General features: G+C 37.3%; 1 protein-coding gene and 1 long non-coding RNA gene across 8 annotated transcripts in view; one reads left to right on the top strand and one right to left on the bottom strand.

Moving 5' to 3' along the window:
* The window catches only part of ORC3 (origin recognition complex subunit 3), a 39749-nt gene that overhangs the window by 2421 nt on the left and 20911 nt on the right, over window positions 1–16417 (bottom strand). For 6 of the 7 annotated variants that reach the window (XM_075145440.1, XM_075145447.1, XM_075145445.1 and 3 more), the window contains 7 exons: window positions 13406–13522; window positions 12424–12503; window positions 8200–8333; window positions 5662–5747; window positions 5086–5183; window positions 4039–4180; window positions 108–224 (listed from right to left, as the gene is read on the bottom strand). In XM_075145440.1, coding sequence (XP_075001541.1) covers window positions 108–224; window positions 4039–4180; window positions 5086–5183; window positions 5662–5747; window positions 8200–8333; window positions 12424–12503; window positions 13406–13522 — 774 coding nt within the window. The remainder of the gene's footprint in view (window positions 1–107; window positions 225–4038; window positions 4181–5085; window positions 5184–5661; window positions 5748–8199; window positions 8334–12423; window positions 12504–13405; window positions 13523–16417) is intronic. The other variant, XM_075145441.1, reaches the window with a different exon arrangement.
* On the top strand, window positions 4083–14039 carry LOC142080292 (uncharacterized). Its single transcript, XR_012672946.1, has 2 exons — window positions 4083–4173; window positions 10944–14039. It is a non-coding gene; the product is annotated as an uncharacterized LOC142080292 (long non-coding RNA).

The following is a 16417-nucleotide window of genomic DNA, read 5'->3' as shown; positions in this document are numbered from 1 at the left end:
AATGATGTAAGCTGTCAAAAGGGGCACTAAAGAAAAGCAGACATGCAGCAAAAAGATAAATCAGAATGCTGAAAGCAGGTAAAGGCACTGTTTGCATTGTCACATACCTCTAACCAATCAACGAGATTAATCAACCTGCCACACTCCAAATGAAGCTTATACACTATGCATATGTCAGGGGCTTTATTAGAAATGCTTCCTCCATCACTTTTCAAAGCCTGATTCTGATGAAAAAAAAAAATGAACGCAGTTTTTAATCTTGAACAATTTTAAGGGCTAGATATAACATTATTTCAGGAAATTCACACGGTACGTGTTTTAACCAAATGTTTACTGTTTGTGTGTTTAATGGCAAGTTGATGGTACAAGAAAAAAAAAAAAAAACAAACAAAACCCAAGAAAATAAGAAAACATACCATTAAAAAAAACCCCAACGAAAAACCACCCAGCTGCTTCACACTTGGTGTTCCTTCTACAGTTTTGTACACTTACGCAGTCTCGTCTCTAATGAGTTATTATCTGATCAGGCTTTTCCCCAATTCTTTTGCTAGTTCTATTTACATATCAGAGAGAAATATTCTGTTCTGTGGATTCAGGAAAAGAAACTAGTCATGATTTGCCTCAGACTGTACTATGTAGAAAATAGAAAAGTGTCCCTTCCCCCCCTCCGCCCCCCAAAAGGAAAGAGGAAGTCTTAGTATAGAGCTATCAGATGTACTAAAAAGCAAAATTGCTTCTCTCATCTCAGGGTTTTATCTTTGAAATGTAACAATCATTTCCCTCTGGCTGGAAACTCAGCACCTATAAAGGCAAAAGTCTGATTTCTCACAAACTATTCTATATGTCAGGAAATTCAGGTCATCAGCACTGAACCATTTTCTTGAGAAGTAAAAAAGCCACTTGAGCCCGAAGCAAAAGTCTCTGTAGAGCTGCAGAAATTTACAACTTTTCATATCAGTTCATCTTTTTTTTTCCAGTTTTCAGTTTCATGCACTCTAAGAAGCCAGCTCTCTTAACATGAAAACAACCACTGATCATTCCTTTCAGTTCATAGAAATTTTTGTTAAAATGCTTTTATATGCTCCTAAAATATGCAAGTTACTTTTGGGAAGTCTATAAAGCCCTAGCAAGGATACCTTCATAAATAAATGCTTTTCAAGACGGGAAAGAAGATTGGGCAAAGAATATAACTTTGCTCAAGAATCTCTAGCTTACTTTTCATAGATCTCAATCCCTGCAATTTGTGAGACTCAGATTCAGTTTGGACTCCAGCACTTCTGAGACATTTCACAATTTCCAGAAAGCCTAACCATTTTCAAGTTTATTTATTCTATACAAGGAACACAAGAGCTGCAGACATTAGGTTAATGTCTGTCAGTTCAGTCCAGATGGTCTCCAGATAAATTCAGAGTAACATGACTAAACCCTCAAAATGTTACAATCCAGACATTAATTTACCAGACTATAATTCAGGAGCGTACCGTAATAGTTTCAAATACTACTGTTACTAAACAGCACAGCTGAAGTTACACCTTCTGGCTGATCTAGTGGCTCACCACTGCCCAGAGGGATAACCCTACGCCTTCCTCTTTTCCTATCTGCTACTTCTCCTAACTCTGTGGCTTCCTACACTTTACATTGATTTTCTAATCTTAAGGCCAGAACAGTTATCACAACCAAGAGAGGATGCAACTTCGAGAGCAACTGCACTCTCCTGGTACAGGTTCATCTGTAGAAATTAACATCTAGCTGGATCACACGCAAATGCCAACAATGATCCAGGGAAGATATTACTGATTGGCACTGCAGGGTCTCTGCCAGCACCTGAAAGAATTCAGCCTCACCTGTGATAACTAGGCCAAACCTTTACAGCATAGCAGGAGGGAGCTGCAGCTGCGTGTGGGGAAACCTCAGCTTCCTGAGGTGGCAGCACACGTGTTGTCCCCGAGAGGAAATAACCAGACTGACAAGCAGGAAGCTGCCCTAGAATGAGCAGCCAGTTGTGAAACCACCTGTACAGCACAGAGGTGCTGTTTCAGGAAGAGAAGAGCATGGGAGTGGGAACAATCCAGAACACTGCTGGGGTTTCTCTTGCCTGACCCTGCCCCCAGAGGCTAGACAGAGGACAGACTCATGCCTTGCCCTGCAATCAATGTTACTATCTTTTCTAAGGACCAAATGCTAGTATCCCCTTTCCCTGATACGGGAGCTTAATTGCAACTTGAGGTTTTTTGTTTCATAGCAAACAAAGTATCTTCATGGGTAATAGGGCTTATTCCTTGAGATCAATGTGAAAAATCACCTTTCTTACCCAAGGTCAAAAACAAAACTTGCATGACCATCTAAACCCCAGGAAGATCCAAGATCAGATTTCCTTGTGCTCACACAATACTAAGCAGTGCCTTGATGGTATTCCAAGTTACAACTTGTTGAATTTTCAAGGGATCAATGAAAACAGAATTACACCTTTTTTGTGTGGGGTTTTTTTTTTTTTTTCAGGGTAAGTATGACCTTTGGTTCATGTTTTGCTAAATAAATAAATAAATAACTGGACTGGATTCCTGTAAGAAATACATCACATATTAATCATTTGCTGGTATTCCACTGAAGCAGATCCTTTTCTGTCCAAGCATTCTGGAAGGAATAGCTCTAGAGAACTTTGCTCTGGTCGTGGCCCAGGAAAGTACAAGCCATGCAGAAGTCATGGATACAATTAAGAAAAAATATTTCTTTGACTCACACAGATTAAAATGCTAAGCAAGGTACTCAGCCAATACTGCTGCTGTTAGAAACTATGCCAAACCTTCACAATCTACTCAGAAAACATCAGAAGTACATTAAAGTATGTCAAAGAACAAAGTGCAGGATGACAGAGGTCTTTAAATCCTGTCAACTCATCAAAGAGAATACTTACTAAACACATCAGTAGCTAGATTTCGCTAGCTCTCCTAATCTGTATTTTTACAGGTTTTCTAAAAATATAAATTACTGAGGTTCATATTATGTCTCTTTAATGGTAGCCCACTTGCTAACTACTGTTTTCACAAATAAGCTCTTTAAGTGGTTTTAGAAATAACTCCTGCACACAGCAAAACTGACAACCCTCATTCAAATAGAGGCACGCTGCCAACAAACCCAATACGAATCAAGTCGTAGATTTCAAAGACTGATCTTTATCAAGCATGGTTCCTGATAAGTGTTGGCTTTGACTCAAGTAACATATAATCAGTCAGATACAGCTACAACCAATGTTTTCTTCAAAAATGTAATCACATTTTTAAGGGAAATGTTAGGGCACAAGGATAACTCCAAATGGCATCTATAATCAAGGACAAAATCATTGTATGTTCACTCCTTTTCCAAATCCCACTGTATTAGTTTCTTTCGCTCATCCTGTGAATTTGATTTATGGAAGAAGTGGAAAAGGGGCTGCTTTTCTTCTCTACAAAAGGGCAGGGCTAACTAATAGAATCAATGACAATCTTTTTCTTGGACTCGGAAAAGATAGGCTGTCAATACACCACAGATATTAAAATAAATGTAAAAAGAGAAACAAAGGATTCCTTTAAATATGCTGTATTTAAGCTATTGTTAATGTCATCACTCCACCTGAACAGAGCCTTCACCTTACAGCAACTCTACACAGTGAGGACTAAGCACCAGCCCTGTAAAGAAAGTCTCTGGAAAGAGCCACAGACACTGTATTTTTCCCCATGAACAGTCATCCCGTTCATAATGGAGGACAAAAATGACTTTTCTGCTACATTTACAGGAGAAAGAAAAGATCATGACTAGAACAGGCTCTGGAAAATGGATTCCCCATGAAAAACTCTTTCCATAATTAGTTTATTTCAGCCAGATTCTCTAGCTCTTTGCAAAGTGCCCAGTTGCTTATCAACACTAACTTGCTGGTTCTCTGCAAAACAGCTGAATGTGTGCCAAGCTTCATGAAACAGCAAAACCAAGCCTTACACATCATCCTCATGTGCAGCCTTCAGAAACTACTCCAGCACCACAAACAACTCACTTGCTTCTTACCTTCAGGTAGCAGTATGGGTTATTTAAAGCTGTATGAAGTGCAATCCTTGGGGCAGCATTCAAGTGCCCACGGAGAACACTGGCTGTGTTGAAATACACTATCTCATGCAGAGTCTTGTGGTCTGCAGGAACCAGGTAATTTCTGAAAAAGCAACATGAGGTATGGGGGAAGGAGGGGAGATACAAGCTTTACCTTAAGGGAAACAACAGAAGTCTACTGCAGCCAGAGACTATAAGAATGTATGTTTCCCAACCACTATCGACAAATCTCTGAAAAAATGAGATGAACAGTGCTGAAATCAACTTTTAAGCAGGGAAGTCAGTTATTATCAACTCTGCATCTAATGGATTTAGTGCAGAACTCTAGCTGGGCCACTGACAAATTAAAAAATAAGGTCAGCAGCTAAAATGCTAACACAAGTCATGTACTCTACTCCACAGATCTTGCTTATCTGTCTCAAGGCCTCCTCCTCTGCTCATGTTTGTCTTCATATTTGAAGCTTTTTTCTTGGCACAGTCATACTTCCGTTAGCTTCTCTGCCTCCCCCCACCAAGGCTCTATAATTAACAAGTGCCTTCATCTCTTCCCCCACCCCAAGCCTTTCACATTTTCTGTTACAGAGCTGCCTCCAAAACCCTATCTGCTATGCCTTGCTCACCAAAGCAGTTCCCAAAATGGATAGGATATCACACTTGACATCTATACAGTTTCGTAAGCAGCACAGATCAGCAAAGATTAGGGTAAAAACTCTCGACTTTATTTTGCCACATATACCCAGTCCTCCCTCAACTTTTTTCTGTAGTCAAAATAAGTTGGTCAGTTCATGTGCCAATTACTTCTACTAATCTATGGAAAAGAGATTTTTTTTATTATTGTTATTATTTTTAGAGCTCTCATCAAAGACAGAATAGGAAGGGAAAAAAGTGTGCTTCGTACCGCAGGGACCAAGACACAATTTTGACAAGATTAACATGTTAACATGTTAGCAAAATTTGTTGCAACTTATGGTGCTAACTAATGCACGAATATAAAATGGGAAAGCTCACCTTACAAGACTGTCTATATAGTCAACAACTTCAAAACGAAGCTTTTCAAATTTTGTCAGTTTCTTAGACCGCCTTGATTCCTTCAACTCCAACAAAGTCTTTAAGAAAAAAGTGGTGCATAAAACTACATGGGAGGTAGTTATTCTCTGGAGAACACAATCTATATGTTTAACATGTATAATTAATTTTTGCTGGCATGTCCTCACTGATGATGTTTGAAAGTGTGACCGTGCAGTTATTTTTATTTAGGCCGATGTATTCAGTTCTCAAACTGGTAGGAGTTTGAGAAATTAAAAGAAATATGTGTTAGGCAGAATGTGTAATTTACAAATTAAATAAGAAGAAACCCCCTAATTTGCATTTTAAAATCCTAGTTTATGACAGATATTTTCTATAATTTTCTATGCATCCGGTGAGCCTGACATACATAGTTGGTACTTATTCATTTTTAAGAAGAGTTACTTATACACAACCTTTACTCAGAGCTCCAGCAAGCTGCGAAGAACTAACCATGGACAATTACATCTTAAAAGATTCAGTTAAGGAACTAGTCAGGAAAGCCTATGCAGGTCTGACCTTCTGAAGATGGTAAAGGTCTGTCTTCTTCTGGAGCTCCTTTTGTGACGATACGGACACATCTCGTTCTTGGAAAGCTTCTGCTACTAGAACAAAACTAATGTTTGATATGTGGGGTAAACTTTTCCTGACTACCTATATAAAACCCCTAACCCAAGCAATCTGAGAACTGTTCAGTTACGTGTTCACATAGATCCAAATACAGGCAGGTTGGAGTCTTGCACCTTGTGAAAGATTGTTAAAAAAAGGAGTCTGCTGTGCAGCTTAGCCAACAGTAATTAAGTAACTGAAGCAATTCAGCCCTGAGCAAAGATCCAGCACAAGCCTTGCACATCACTTGAATTCCGCTTATGTCATCCTAGGTCATACTCTCAACATTTTTAAGTTGGACAGATTAGTACTAGATACTACTGATGTTTTAGGAGTGTTCAAAAAGCCACACACTGCATATTTTTTCCTTCTCGTGTAGAAAAAACCACTAAGTAAGAAATGACTTCTCCCTACTTAACCCAGAAACAGCAACCAGAGCAGCAAACCAAAAGTGTGCTAAGGTATTTCATTGTCCAGTTTTATTCTCATCTTAATTTATAATAAAATTTTGTTTTCATAGCCATGTAGTTTGTTGATCAATTGCACCAATAATTAGCAATTTTTAGGTAAAAATAAAGAAGCAAAAACTCCCAAAGCACAATCAATGTCAGGATGAGTGATAATCAAAATCAAAACAAAAGATAGCTAGATTTCTTGCCTTACTTATGAAGATGGTAATAAGATGGAGATTTCACCTACAGATCACAGGTAAAGCTCCAATCAGCAGTGACAATCATGATATATAAAAGCTTTTTGGTGACTTACATAGAATGATTTGGTATTTCCAGTGCTCTGTGGACATTTGTATTTGTGTTGAAGACTTCCAAACAGAGAACTTCCTCTCTCCACTACTACACTGATATATTTTGAGATATTTTTTATCAAATCCTTCAGCTCAAAAGAGACTGAACATATGGATATTTTGTTTCCTCAAGCTTCATGCTTTTATTTTCCCCAGTTCATTAGGCAGTTGGGAAGATGGACTTTGTTGTTGTTCAAAAAAATAAATTTTGGACTATCCTTTCACTCTAAGGGCTCTATGGGAGATTTGGGTACATAACATTTTTGGCAGACTTCTGAAAGCTCCCACTAAAGATCAACACAATCACAGAACCATACAGAAAGAAGTCACCTAACTCAGCAACCTATTCATGTAAAGTTATCTTAACTTCCCCTTCTCACTTTCTCATTATAGCTTAAATCCGCTTTGAAAACAAACTAAGATCATTCATGGATTCACTAGACCTTCTCTGCTTTAAAAATATCTTCAAATCCTAACTGAAAATAAATACAGCCTTTTTTGTGTTATAGTTCTGTATGTCCCTGAATTCCCAGAGTTGTTCTTTTTTATTTATTTCCTCAAGGTAAAAATCCAACTACTTAAAAGCCTTTGCTTCATTTTTTTTTTTCCAAACTAGATGAACCTTTAGGGTTTCCACCATAGTTCAGATTCTTCAGTGCTGGTATTTTCAGTGACATATACAGCTTTTTCAAAGTGATCACTTATTTCCTGTACCACAGTCCTGCTATTACTACATCTATTCAAAAATACATGGTACAGGCAAGAGCCAATTCTTCTAAACAAGCCTCAGTTAACCCTACAGCATTACATGATTACTTTAATTAATATTAGAGTGCATTTGGTGGCTTATTGCCTACTTGTCCAAATGCTGGGTAGCAACCACACTGATAATGATCTTCATTTAATATGCGTAAAACAGACCAGATGATACCCACTTCATCTTCAAAAGGGAATCATAGGGGAGCACTTCTCCATAGTTCAGGGGAAGCAATGAAATTCCTATTCCAGAAGAATGCTGGAATATGTCATATTCCTATTTCAGAAGGAATATGTCAGTTTCTGTTAAGCTGCCTCTGAAAGACGGGAGGCTGCTACTTATTTGCCTTACTAAACTTTCAAATATGTCCCCTACCATGAACAATCAAATATATGGGCCTGACAAGTTACAGCATGTCAGCAGAGTCCTGACAACTGGCGCTGGGTGTCCTAGCTCTTATATGAATTTAACTGAAGGTACTGAAGATGAAAGAACTTTATATACATTTGGATTAAATACCATGTCATAAGGAAGTCTGCTCCTATTTATCTTTCAGTATCTGTTATTTGTTAAATGTCTTATTTAATGATTGCAACATCTAGTAAAATGCTTAAAATATACATATGACAGATTTAGTGAGTAATGTTTGCTGATCTGTCCAATTTCTTATCTTACATCACTCGTCCGTATTATAAAAAGCATGAACTACATACCAACAAAGAATATAAACATTTCTTAATTTTGTGCATGTATTTAAAAAAACAATCCTGAAAAATCTGATGGTTTGATACAATGACAAGATATCACCAGGGAAAATGATACCCATTGGTCAGATTATAAAACAGCTTTAATATAATCTGCAATGGAATGTATGATGGTACACACCCACCTTCTAGTTTCTGAAACTGGGTCAAGAACTCCTTCAACTTCTCTACTGTCTTATCAAACTCCTTTCCAGAAGATGACACAAAAATTTCCACACATTGTTGAAGCATGGTTACCAAATCAGACTTATTCAACATCCTAAAAGATACAATTGTTGGCTGAAGTTGAAACACAGAATGATGAAACAGCTTTCAATGTTCTTAGTTGAAAAAAAGTTTAAAAATAATTTGAAAAAACTCCTTTTAAAAGAGAAAACCTCCAAGATTTCAAGCATTCAGTCTTGCAGTAAAGTCAATTTTTTCCTTGCTGTCATTAACAGAAAGAAACAAATCAAGTTGGATAGATGTCCTTCACATTCTCCTGCAGAACGGACAATGAAAGCTTTTCTGATATTCTACGTAAAACACTTGCTGGATACAGAGTTACATTTTTTGAAACTGTGAGTCAGATTAGAGGAAAAAAAAAAGTATGGTAGGATTCATAACTCATGAAATGGTAAAAAAAAAAATCAGATTAATGGATTTTATGGATGTGTGAATACATACTACTCTCTGTGATTCAGAATGATTCTCAAACAAAACCCGAATTGCTGTTTTCTGTATTTAATTGCTATAAACCTAACCACCACTAGAATCCCAGAATCATTTAGGTTGGAAGGAAACTCTTGAGACCATCTAGCCCAACCTCCAGCCTAGCATTTACTTACTTTTAATTATGTATTAGGGCATTTTGTAAACGTCACCAAGCACTGCTCAGTCTCAGAATCTTAATTTGCAAGATATCGAAGCAAGTCCTTGCAAATATCCATAAATAAAATCCAGAATTACAGTCATTGCATCAAGCCAGTACCATTACACACGCACGTAACTTTTTTTCATGCAGCGGGAGAGGTTCCCATTGCTAAGCACTCTGGTTCTGAACAATCACACATTTGTAATAGCTGCTGTTAGTAGGAGCTCTTCCCAGCCTATTCTTGTGGTTTTGCTTTGTCTTAAACAAAACAAAGGTGCTAATACAAAAATACAAAACAAAGGTGCTAATAGTTTAAGGATTTTAGAAGACACAAAAAACACAGCTACAGAAAAAAGGGAGCATGACAAAAGAATAAAATTATGGTGATCAGCGTGTCAGGCAGTGGGTCTCCGTATCAGCTACCTAAACATTGACTAAGAGAGATTTAAGGAAGAATTTAGAAGAGGCTGGGGAAGCTTTATGGATGCCTGGAGGGGCAATTGCAATTTGAGCTCTAGTTTCTAACTGGCAGTTGATGCTAAATGTTTGTAATGGCTAGAATTTGAAACTTCAGTTTATCCGATTCAGTGTTATGGATTTTTGCAAGTCAGGTATTGCCTTCAGATGCACTTGTTTTGTACAGAAAAGCTTCAGGAGTTAACAACAGAAAGGGTGACCTTGACCACACAAAAGGCTAGAAAACATTTTGAAACTATCTTGTAGAATATAATGGGTAAACAAGGTAGCCTTCTTCCAGGCCACAGAAAAAACTGCAATAATTAAACACCTAAGATGGAGAGAGGATAACCAGATTTGGAGATCTGTGAATGGGAAAGAACAAATTTATTTTAGCAATTTTATTCAAAAAGAAGCTGCAAGTTCTAGAAAAACTTATTTACGACAACAATGGGATTACAGGGCTCAAAGAACAGGCAAGAGGATGGTTATCACATATCATGAAACAGTAAAGGATCCTTTTCAGCCTTTTGGGCTTGAGATTACTGCAAGGTATGCCAGGTATCAGAGAGCAGGGTTAAGATTTTTATTTGGTTAGGAGACAGGCTTAAAGCAGAAAGAAAGATCTCAGATCATCCAAAGTCAGTAAATAAATCTGTCTCCGATTATTCAGAGACGAGTTATGAAAGAGAAGAAAGGAAGCTAGGATGAAGTCCATAGAAACTCCTCCTAAATGCTAAAGTGGGGAATCATCTGAAGAAGTGATAACAGAGATTGGTCAACAACAAAATGACAACAGTCACGGAAGGGCAGGACTGTGATAAGCAGTATGTGACGAATGACATCAGTGATTAGCAGACAAAAACAGAGTACAGTATCTAGACAGAAGACAATAGGTCAGACAGTCCTCAAAGTTTTGCCACCTAAAATCTTGACCAGATGTCCCAGCCGGTTAGCTCCCCATAACCAGCCAAGTGAGACACTCTCCAACATCTCTCTTCTAATTGGATTAATCCAATGTGAACTAAAGCTCGCACACTACCCCTGTCTCCCCATGATATTTTTTTAGATTCTAGACAACTAGCTTAAAGTAGAATAACTATTGGATTGCTGAAGTTAGATCACCTGAAACACCATCTTTGGGGAGAGCATTTTTAGCAGACCGGATAAAAGCCAGTTCAAGGAAAGACTGAAGTAGAGAAACAACCAACCAACCACAAAAGGAACTCAATGCAACAACTGAAAACCCCACATTCAAACATAATTCATGAAGGGCAAAAGAGAGACTTTTTTTACAAATCAAGAAATAAATTGATCAAAAGCTTCTCTATTTTTTTACTTTCTAAATACAAGGAAAAAAGATGGACTCCAGAAGAACACTGAAAAGGAGAATAAGGGATGGGAAAGCATGAACATAAGGATATCAAATAGATGATGTGGCCACTGGGAGGGCAGAGATATTAAGGAACTGTGAATAACTTCCATACTTGAGCAAGGGGGAGAAAAAAGATGATTGTGAATAGAAGGGGAAAGATCACATTTTTTTATTTTCTTTTACAGAAAATTCTATGCAGAAAAAGGAGAGACAAGAGGAAGTAGACGTAAATGGAAAAGGGAGTTAAAGAAAAAGTTAAAAGCTGAAAAAATAATAATCACAGCTAGAATCCCAGGTATTTGAAGGAATCATGTTGAAGGAATTTGTTAGAAAAATGACAGAATTCCTGGATTAAAAAAAAAAGAATAATTTATGAAAGGAATGACCGTGATCACCATATTTCTATCAGAAGCTCCCACAGTGGGAGCCAGGACCAGAGGAAAACCCGGAGGGAGACAAACAGATAAGAATAAAGGGGGAGCAAGCCAGAATCTGATGGCAGCATCAACTTTGACACAGGAGAAGAGGAAGATTAAAGGAAGTGGAAGAAAGCAAATTAAACATCGGAGGAGAAAAAGGAGAGGAAAAAATGGCCGAGAATTATTAGAGATTACAGAACAGACAGTACAGGAAAGCAAAATGACACATTTGTGGGCAAGGGTTGATAGGTGACTAAGTGCTGTCAAGATTCAGGAGAGTCAGAGAAGGATTAAGAAGGAAAGACTATAGAAATGACAAATCAAGCACATAATCCTTTCAAAGGGATGAGAGTAAAGAACATAGTACAGTGGTGGTCCGTAAGAACCACTCAATATGGCAAAGGTACAGTTTGAAGAGTATGTTTCCATGTGTATATGAGCCCAGAAAGTTATCCTCCACCCACCAATGACATGATTTTTCTATTCAATTTTACTGTCAGACACATCAAATCTCACAAGCTCAGAGGCTCTTGAAGAGGCAGTTATGGTAACCGTGTTGCATCAGCTCCTTGTGCGACAGAACCGGTGTATTATCTGAATGAATGCAGCTATCAGGAAACAGCCACTTGCCATGATAAAGCATGTTTAAAAGTCTGTAGCTGCAACATTGCAATTGAAGGGTTTTCTATTAAGAAAATTGGCTTAGATGACTTTTCCATTTTAAACACTGATGGACGACACAAGTGTAGGCTCTCCTAAAGTCCTAAGCTCACGATAACACAAAAAATTAACTCAGTTCCTGTACAAACTGTTAGACAAGGGAGGCAGGGGGAAAGCAGTGAAATAAAAAAATAAGAAAGGCCTCAATTACTCATTTGGAACAGATTCTAATTTTCACAAAAGATTGAAATTTAGGCCAACTAAAACTAATAATTTGGTTGATAATATCTTACACAATCATACTTTAAAAGACAAAACCCAACTGATGTTCTCATTCACACACAGTAATCTTGGTGGTTTCAGCATAATTACTCAGTGCATAAGAGATACTAGAACCTGGTTGAGTTTCATGGAAAACAGTAGAAAACCAAGATGAAACCAGTAGTCAATTATACTTGCAAACAATTCTACAACTAGCTGCGAATAGGTAGTATCCTCAGCTTTAAGTTCCAGAATAACAGATGACTGATATTCTCCATGTGTACAGTGGTATTAAAACAAAATGGGGGGCAAAAAAAAAAATCACCTTGCTAGCTGAAGAGATGACTCATACTCCTCTGTCTCCCACACTCGGTTTTCCAAACATGCACAGTACAGCTCCCTGATCTGTTATGCAAGGTGAAGAAAGGATAAAGCGTTTTACAAACAAAGCAATGAGGAACTCTTACAACAAGCTTTTCAAAGTAATATGTAATTCCTTTGGAGCTTGTTTCCCAGAGATGCAGAATGATTGCAAAAGAAATGAGAGCATTTAGTATCTTACAGAATTAAGCTCCTAGTGTTGCTGGAGTCTGTGTGTTGCTCTGCACCAGATTTCAAACAACTGACATTCAGATGAAGATAACTGCAGAGGACAGAGAGGAACTCCAATCAAATGCCCCAGCTAAAACATCTTTTTATTATCAAATACTGGGACAGTTCATGCTGATTTTTTAGTTAGGGACAGATTCTAATAACAGTGTGGAATACACTGAGAACCAACAGACAAGTGCACATGCACAGAATACATTGCTCTTCTAGTGGAAGAAGAAATTCCTTAGCATGAGGAGGTGGATTTAATGACATTAGAGCAATATGGATATTAAGAGCAATTATCACTGTTCCCGTACTATCATTTTATTCTGTACAGAATGTTGCTAAAACTCAGTTTCTTCATCTGAATTTGACTAGTGAGCTAATAGGTGGTAGAAGAGTACACATTGTCTGCAATGCATACAGATTATCACAGATGTTGGAAAGTTAATGTGTGGATTCTTTTGCTGATCTGTGCATCTGCCTCCTCTTGGAAACTCCTTCCTGTTGACTGACAAGGTATGCATCCATGCCACTAAAGAAACCACATGCTGTTGCCCTCTGCCCATAGCAAGAAAGCATCTGTCTCCATTTTAAGAAGTAGGGGACAAAGGAGCAGAATAGTAAACAAAGAGAAAGAATAAATACTTACTCAGATGTCATACTTTGAAACAAAAAAACCCCATGTTTCACTAAAATGGAGTAACATACTTCACCTGCTTGCCCAAAGGATACTTTGGAAGAGAAGATGTGAAAACATGAAGACATCTCAGAACTGAAACATAATTTTCATGGTAAACATGCAAGTCCTCCAGCAACTTCTGTATTATTTCCTACAGTGACAGAATAGTTGTTTTATAAGTCATTCTGACATACATTTATTTAAAACTCTCATGAAGTACTTAAAATGACTCTGAAGTTTTGACATTGTGGTGTGCTATGATTTAAATTACCAGTCTTAAATTAAGACTAGTATGCAAAAAAGCTGTATTTCAACAGTTCACTGCAATCCCATTGCATATTGTTGATTTTATTTCTTCTTCCATCTCACTGGAGAATTGTTATTGATTAGCATTATTATTTTACCATTTTCAACTATATTTAGCCTTTAGATTTGGTATGTCATCTCGCAAAAATGAGACTATACACTATACCTTTAACAGGCAGTGAGAAATTATATAGCTACTTTTACTCAAATCCTTATTATTTGCATTTTTGTATTATAAATGGATTTAAAAATTTATTGCTTATATTGTGGGTAGCTGCTCTTTTTTTTAGTTAGGTATACATAAAAAGACCAGTTCACAGAAAATAAAGAAATATGCAGTTGCTGCTCCTATGTGCTCTTAATTTTACTTCTGTTTATTCATAGATTGAGAACTGCAGAAAAAAAAATAATCATGTACTAGGAAAAAGAAATTATTAACTGCTACTGCTGAATTTACTGGATGGCATCTCACTATCACTGGCCTCCCATGGAAGGCTGTGTAACACTTCTGGAAAACCACACTCAAAATTTCTGGTAGCTGTACTAAACTACTTTGGGCTCATTACATTTAAGTTTGTGAATCAGAAGATCTTCTCTCACTTATCTTCAGTCAAAGATAAAGAGGAAAAAAACACAGGATTCTCTACTTATTTTATTGCCATTTTGCTCAACTCTGAGCAAACCATTCCAAATGGAAAGACAAAAAATAAAACAAGCCACTGAAGTTCTCTAAAGTTAAACTGAAACAGAGTATCAAAGATTTAAAAAAAAAAACAAAGCAAAACCTTATCTGCAGGCAATATAAGGAAGTAGTGACATATGGAAAGATTAAGTATCATACTGCAAAGACTGAAAGTAACAAAGACACTTAGTGCTGCAGAGAGCTTTCTGATGTTAAAAAAGTTCAAGATGATTAAAAACATTGAAGACATTTCTCCCCATAGACTTTTTATCTATTAAAATTTAAGGGTCACTGAGAGCTTAGAGGAGACACTCACAAGTTTGTATTTTAATTTTAAGCAGGATCATTAAAAAAAAAAAATTATCCCCACCACAAAAAAAGCTGAAAGAAGAAAACAAATTCTTTTTAATGCTGCTACATCAATCTTATTCCCCCAAACCCAGAGCTTTATAGCATCTACATTTCCCTCATCTTGTTTCCCAGCTCAAGACTGATGTAGTTAATATACCTAAATCGCAATGCAGTAGTGCTATGTATTTTGCCAAATAATGGAGTGAAAAGGCATATTCTGTTTTAGAAGAGTTTGAAAACATTATTAGAAGACTATGCAATGTCATTTCCATAAATACAGATTGCCACATTTACATAATTTCAAATGAAATTTGTCGTGAAAATTTTCAGACAGAGTTGTAAGTAATTAGGATGTAAAATTGCTTTTAAAACTGATTATTCTGAAAAGGTGGAATTCTTCCCATAGTTATTAAAAAAAGCGGTAACAACACAGAATATAAATTGCAGCTGACAAAGGACATTGCAGTTTAGGTGCTAAGCTTGAACAGCCAGTTTACCTGGTCCTGAACATGAACAGCAATTTTACGTGAAGTAGTACCATAGTGACTTTGAAAATATTTCCAAAGTTTGGAATGATATTGTAGATTATTATGACATACAGAATAAACAGCACCTCATTAATGCAGCAGTAGCACCTTTTCTCCCCAGGTAGACTACACTGCCAGCGTGGCAATGCAATAAGAGTCCTACCCCTATTGTAGAGATTAGAACAAGTGTCTTCAATTAAAATTTGTCAGAAGCATCATATGCACATAAGCACAAGAATTCCGGCTTCTTTCCCAAACTTACAGGGTGAGGCTTGTGAAATAAGGGGTACATTATTAAACATATAAAGTTTAAAACATGTAAAGTTTAAGTTGATGAGTATTCAACTTTCAAAGTAGCAGCCCATTATACGGTCTTTAAACTTTAAACAAAGAAATAGAGTCTCAGCTGCTCATTCCCACTCCTTCCCTTCTTCTGTTGTTGCAACAGAAGCATTTATGCACCTGCAGAGTGAACTGCATTGGGGAAATCATTCTGCAGAAACAACCCAGCAAAAAAATGCCCGTGCCTTGTCTGTTTTTGGTCAGGTTACTTAAATGGATTGTTTCTCTGACTACATTCATTGCACAGCCACACAAGCAGTTGTGCTGGTACATCTGCTGAGGTGTGCATAAACAGCAAGGGAACAGCAGTAGCTCAAGCTATTTTTGCCACTGAAGATTATGGATCATAAAGTCATGTATAAATCATGTCTCGCCTTGACTACTATAATTGCACTGCATTTGCAAACTTGCCTGCTACCAACCTCTCTTCCAGCCATTACCATTGTTCTTCACACTTAAAAAGTCCTTACAGACCAGGAAGCTCTGCTAGGATAAATTAATTGTTTTATCTCTAGTAGTGTCATTTGCCTGACAGGTTAGCTATACTTGAGATGAAGAGTTAGGGGAAACTTTGCTCTGAACAATGCTTCCACTGGGAGTGGTTCAGCTGGTGAAAATAACCAACAGATCTTTGTTGGTGAATTCCTGAAGGGCTCACAATAGTAGTAGCCTGGCTTTAATCACTTGACAAACCTTCAGATAAACATGTAACATAAATTAAAGTTTTAATCCTAGTGTGAATGTGTGCCTCGGGACCCAGACTGCCCTACTGAGTTCAATCAGAAACTAAACAGAGGGTATGGAGGATTAAGAGCTTATAAAATAACCTCCAAGACTA

The sequence above is a fragment of the Calonectris borealis genome, chromosome 3 (genome assembly GCF_964195595.1).
Source record: "Calonectris borealis chromosome 3, bCalBor7.hap1.2, whole genome shotgun sequence".
Taxonomy (NCBI): Eukaryota; Metazoa; Chordata; class Aves; order Procellariiformes; family Procellariidae; genus Calonectris; species Calonectris borealis.
Note: the sequence above shows the minus strand (reverse complement) of the source record. Positions and strands in the feature narration are given on the sequence as shown.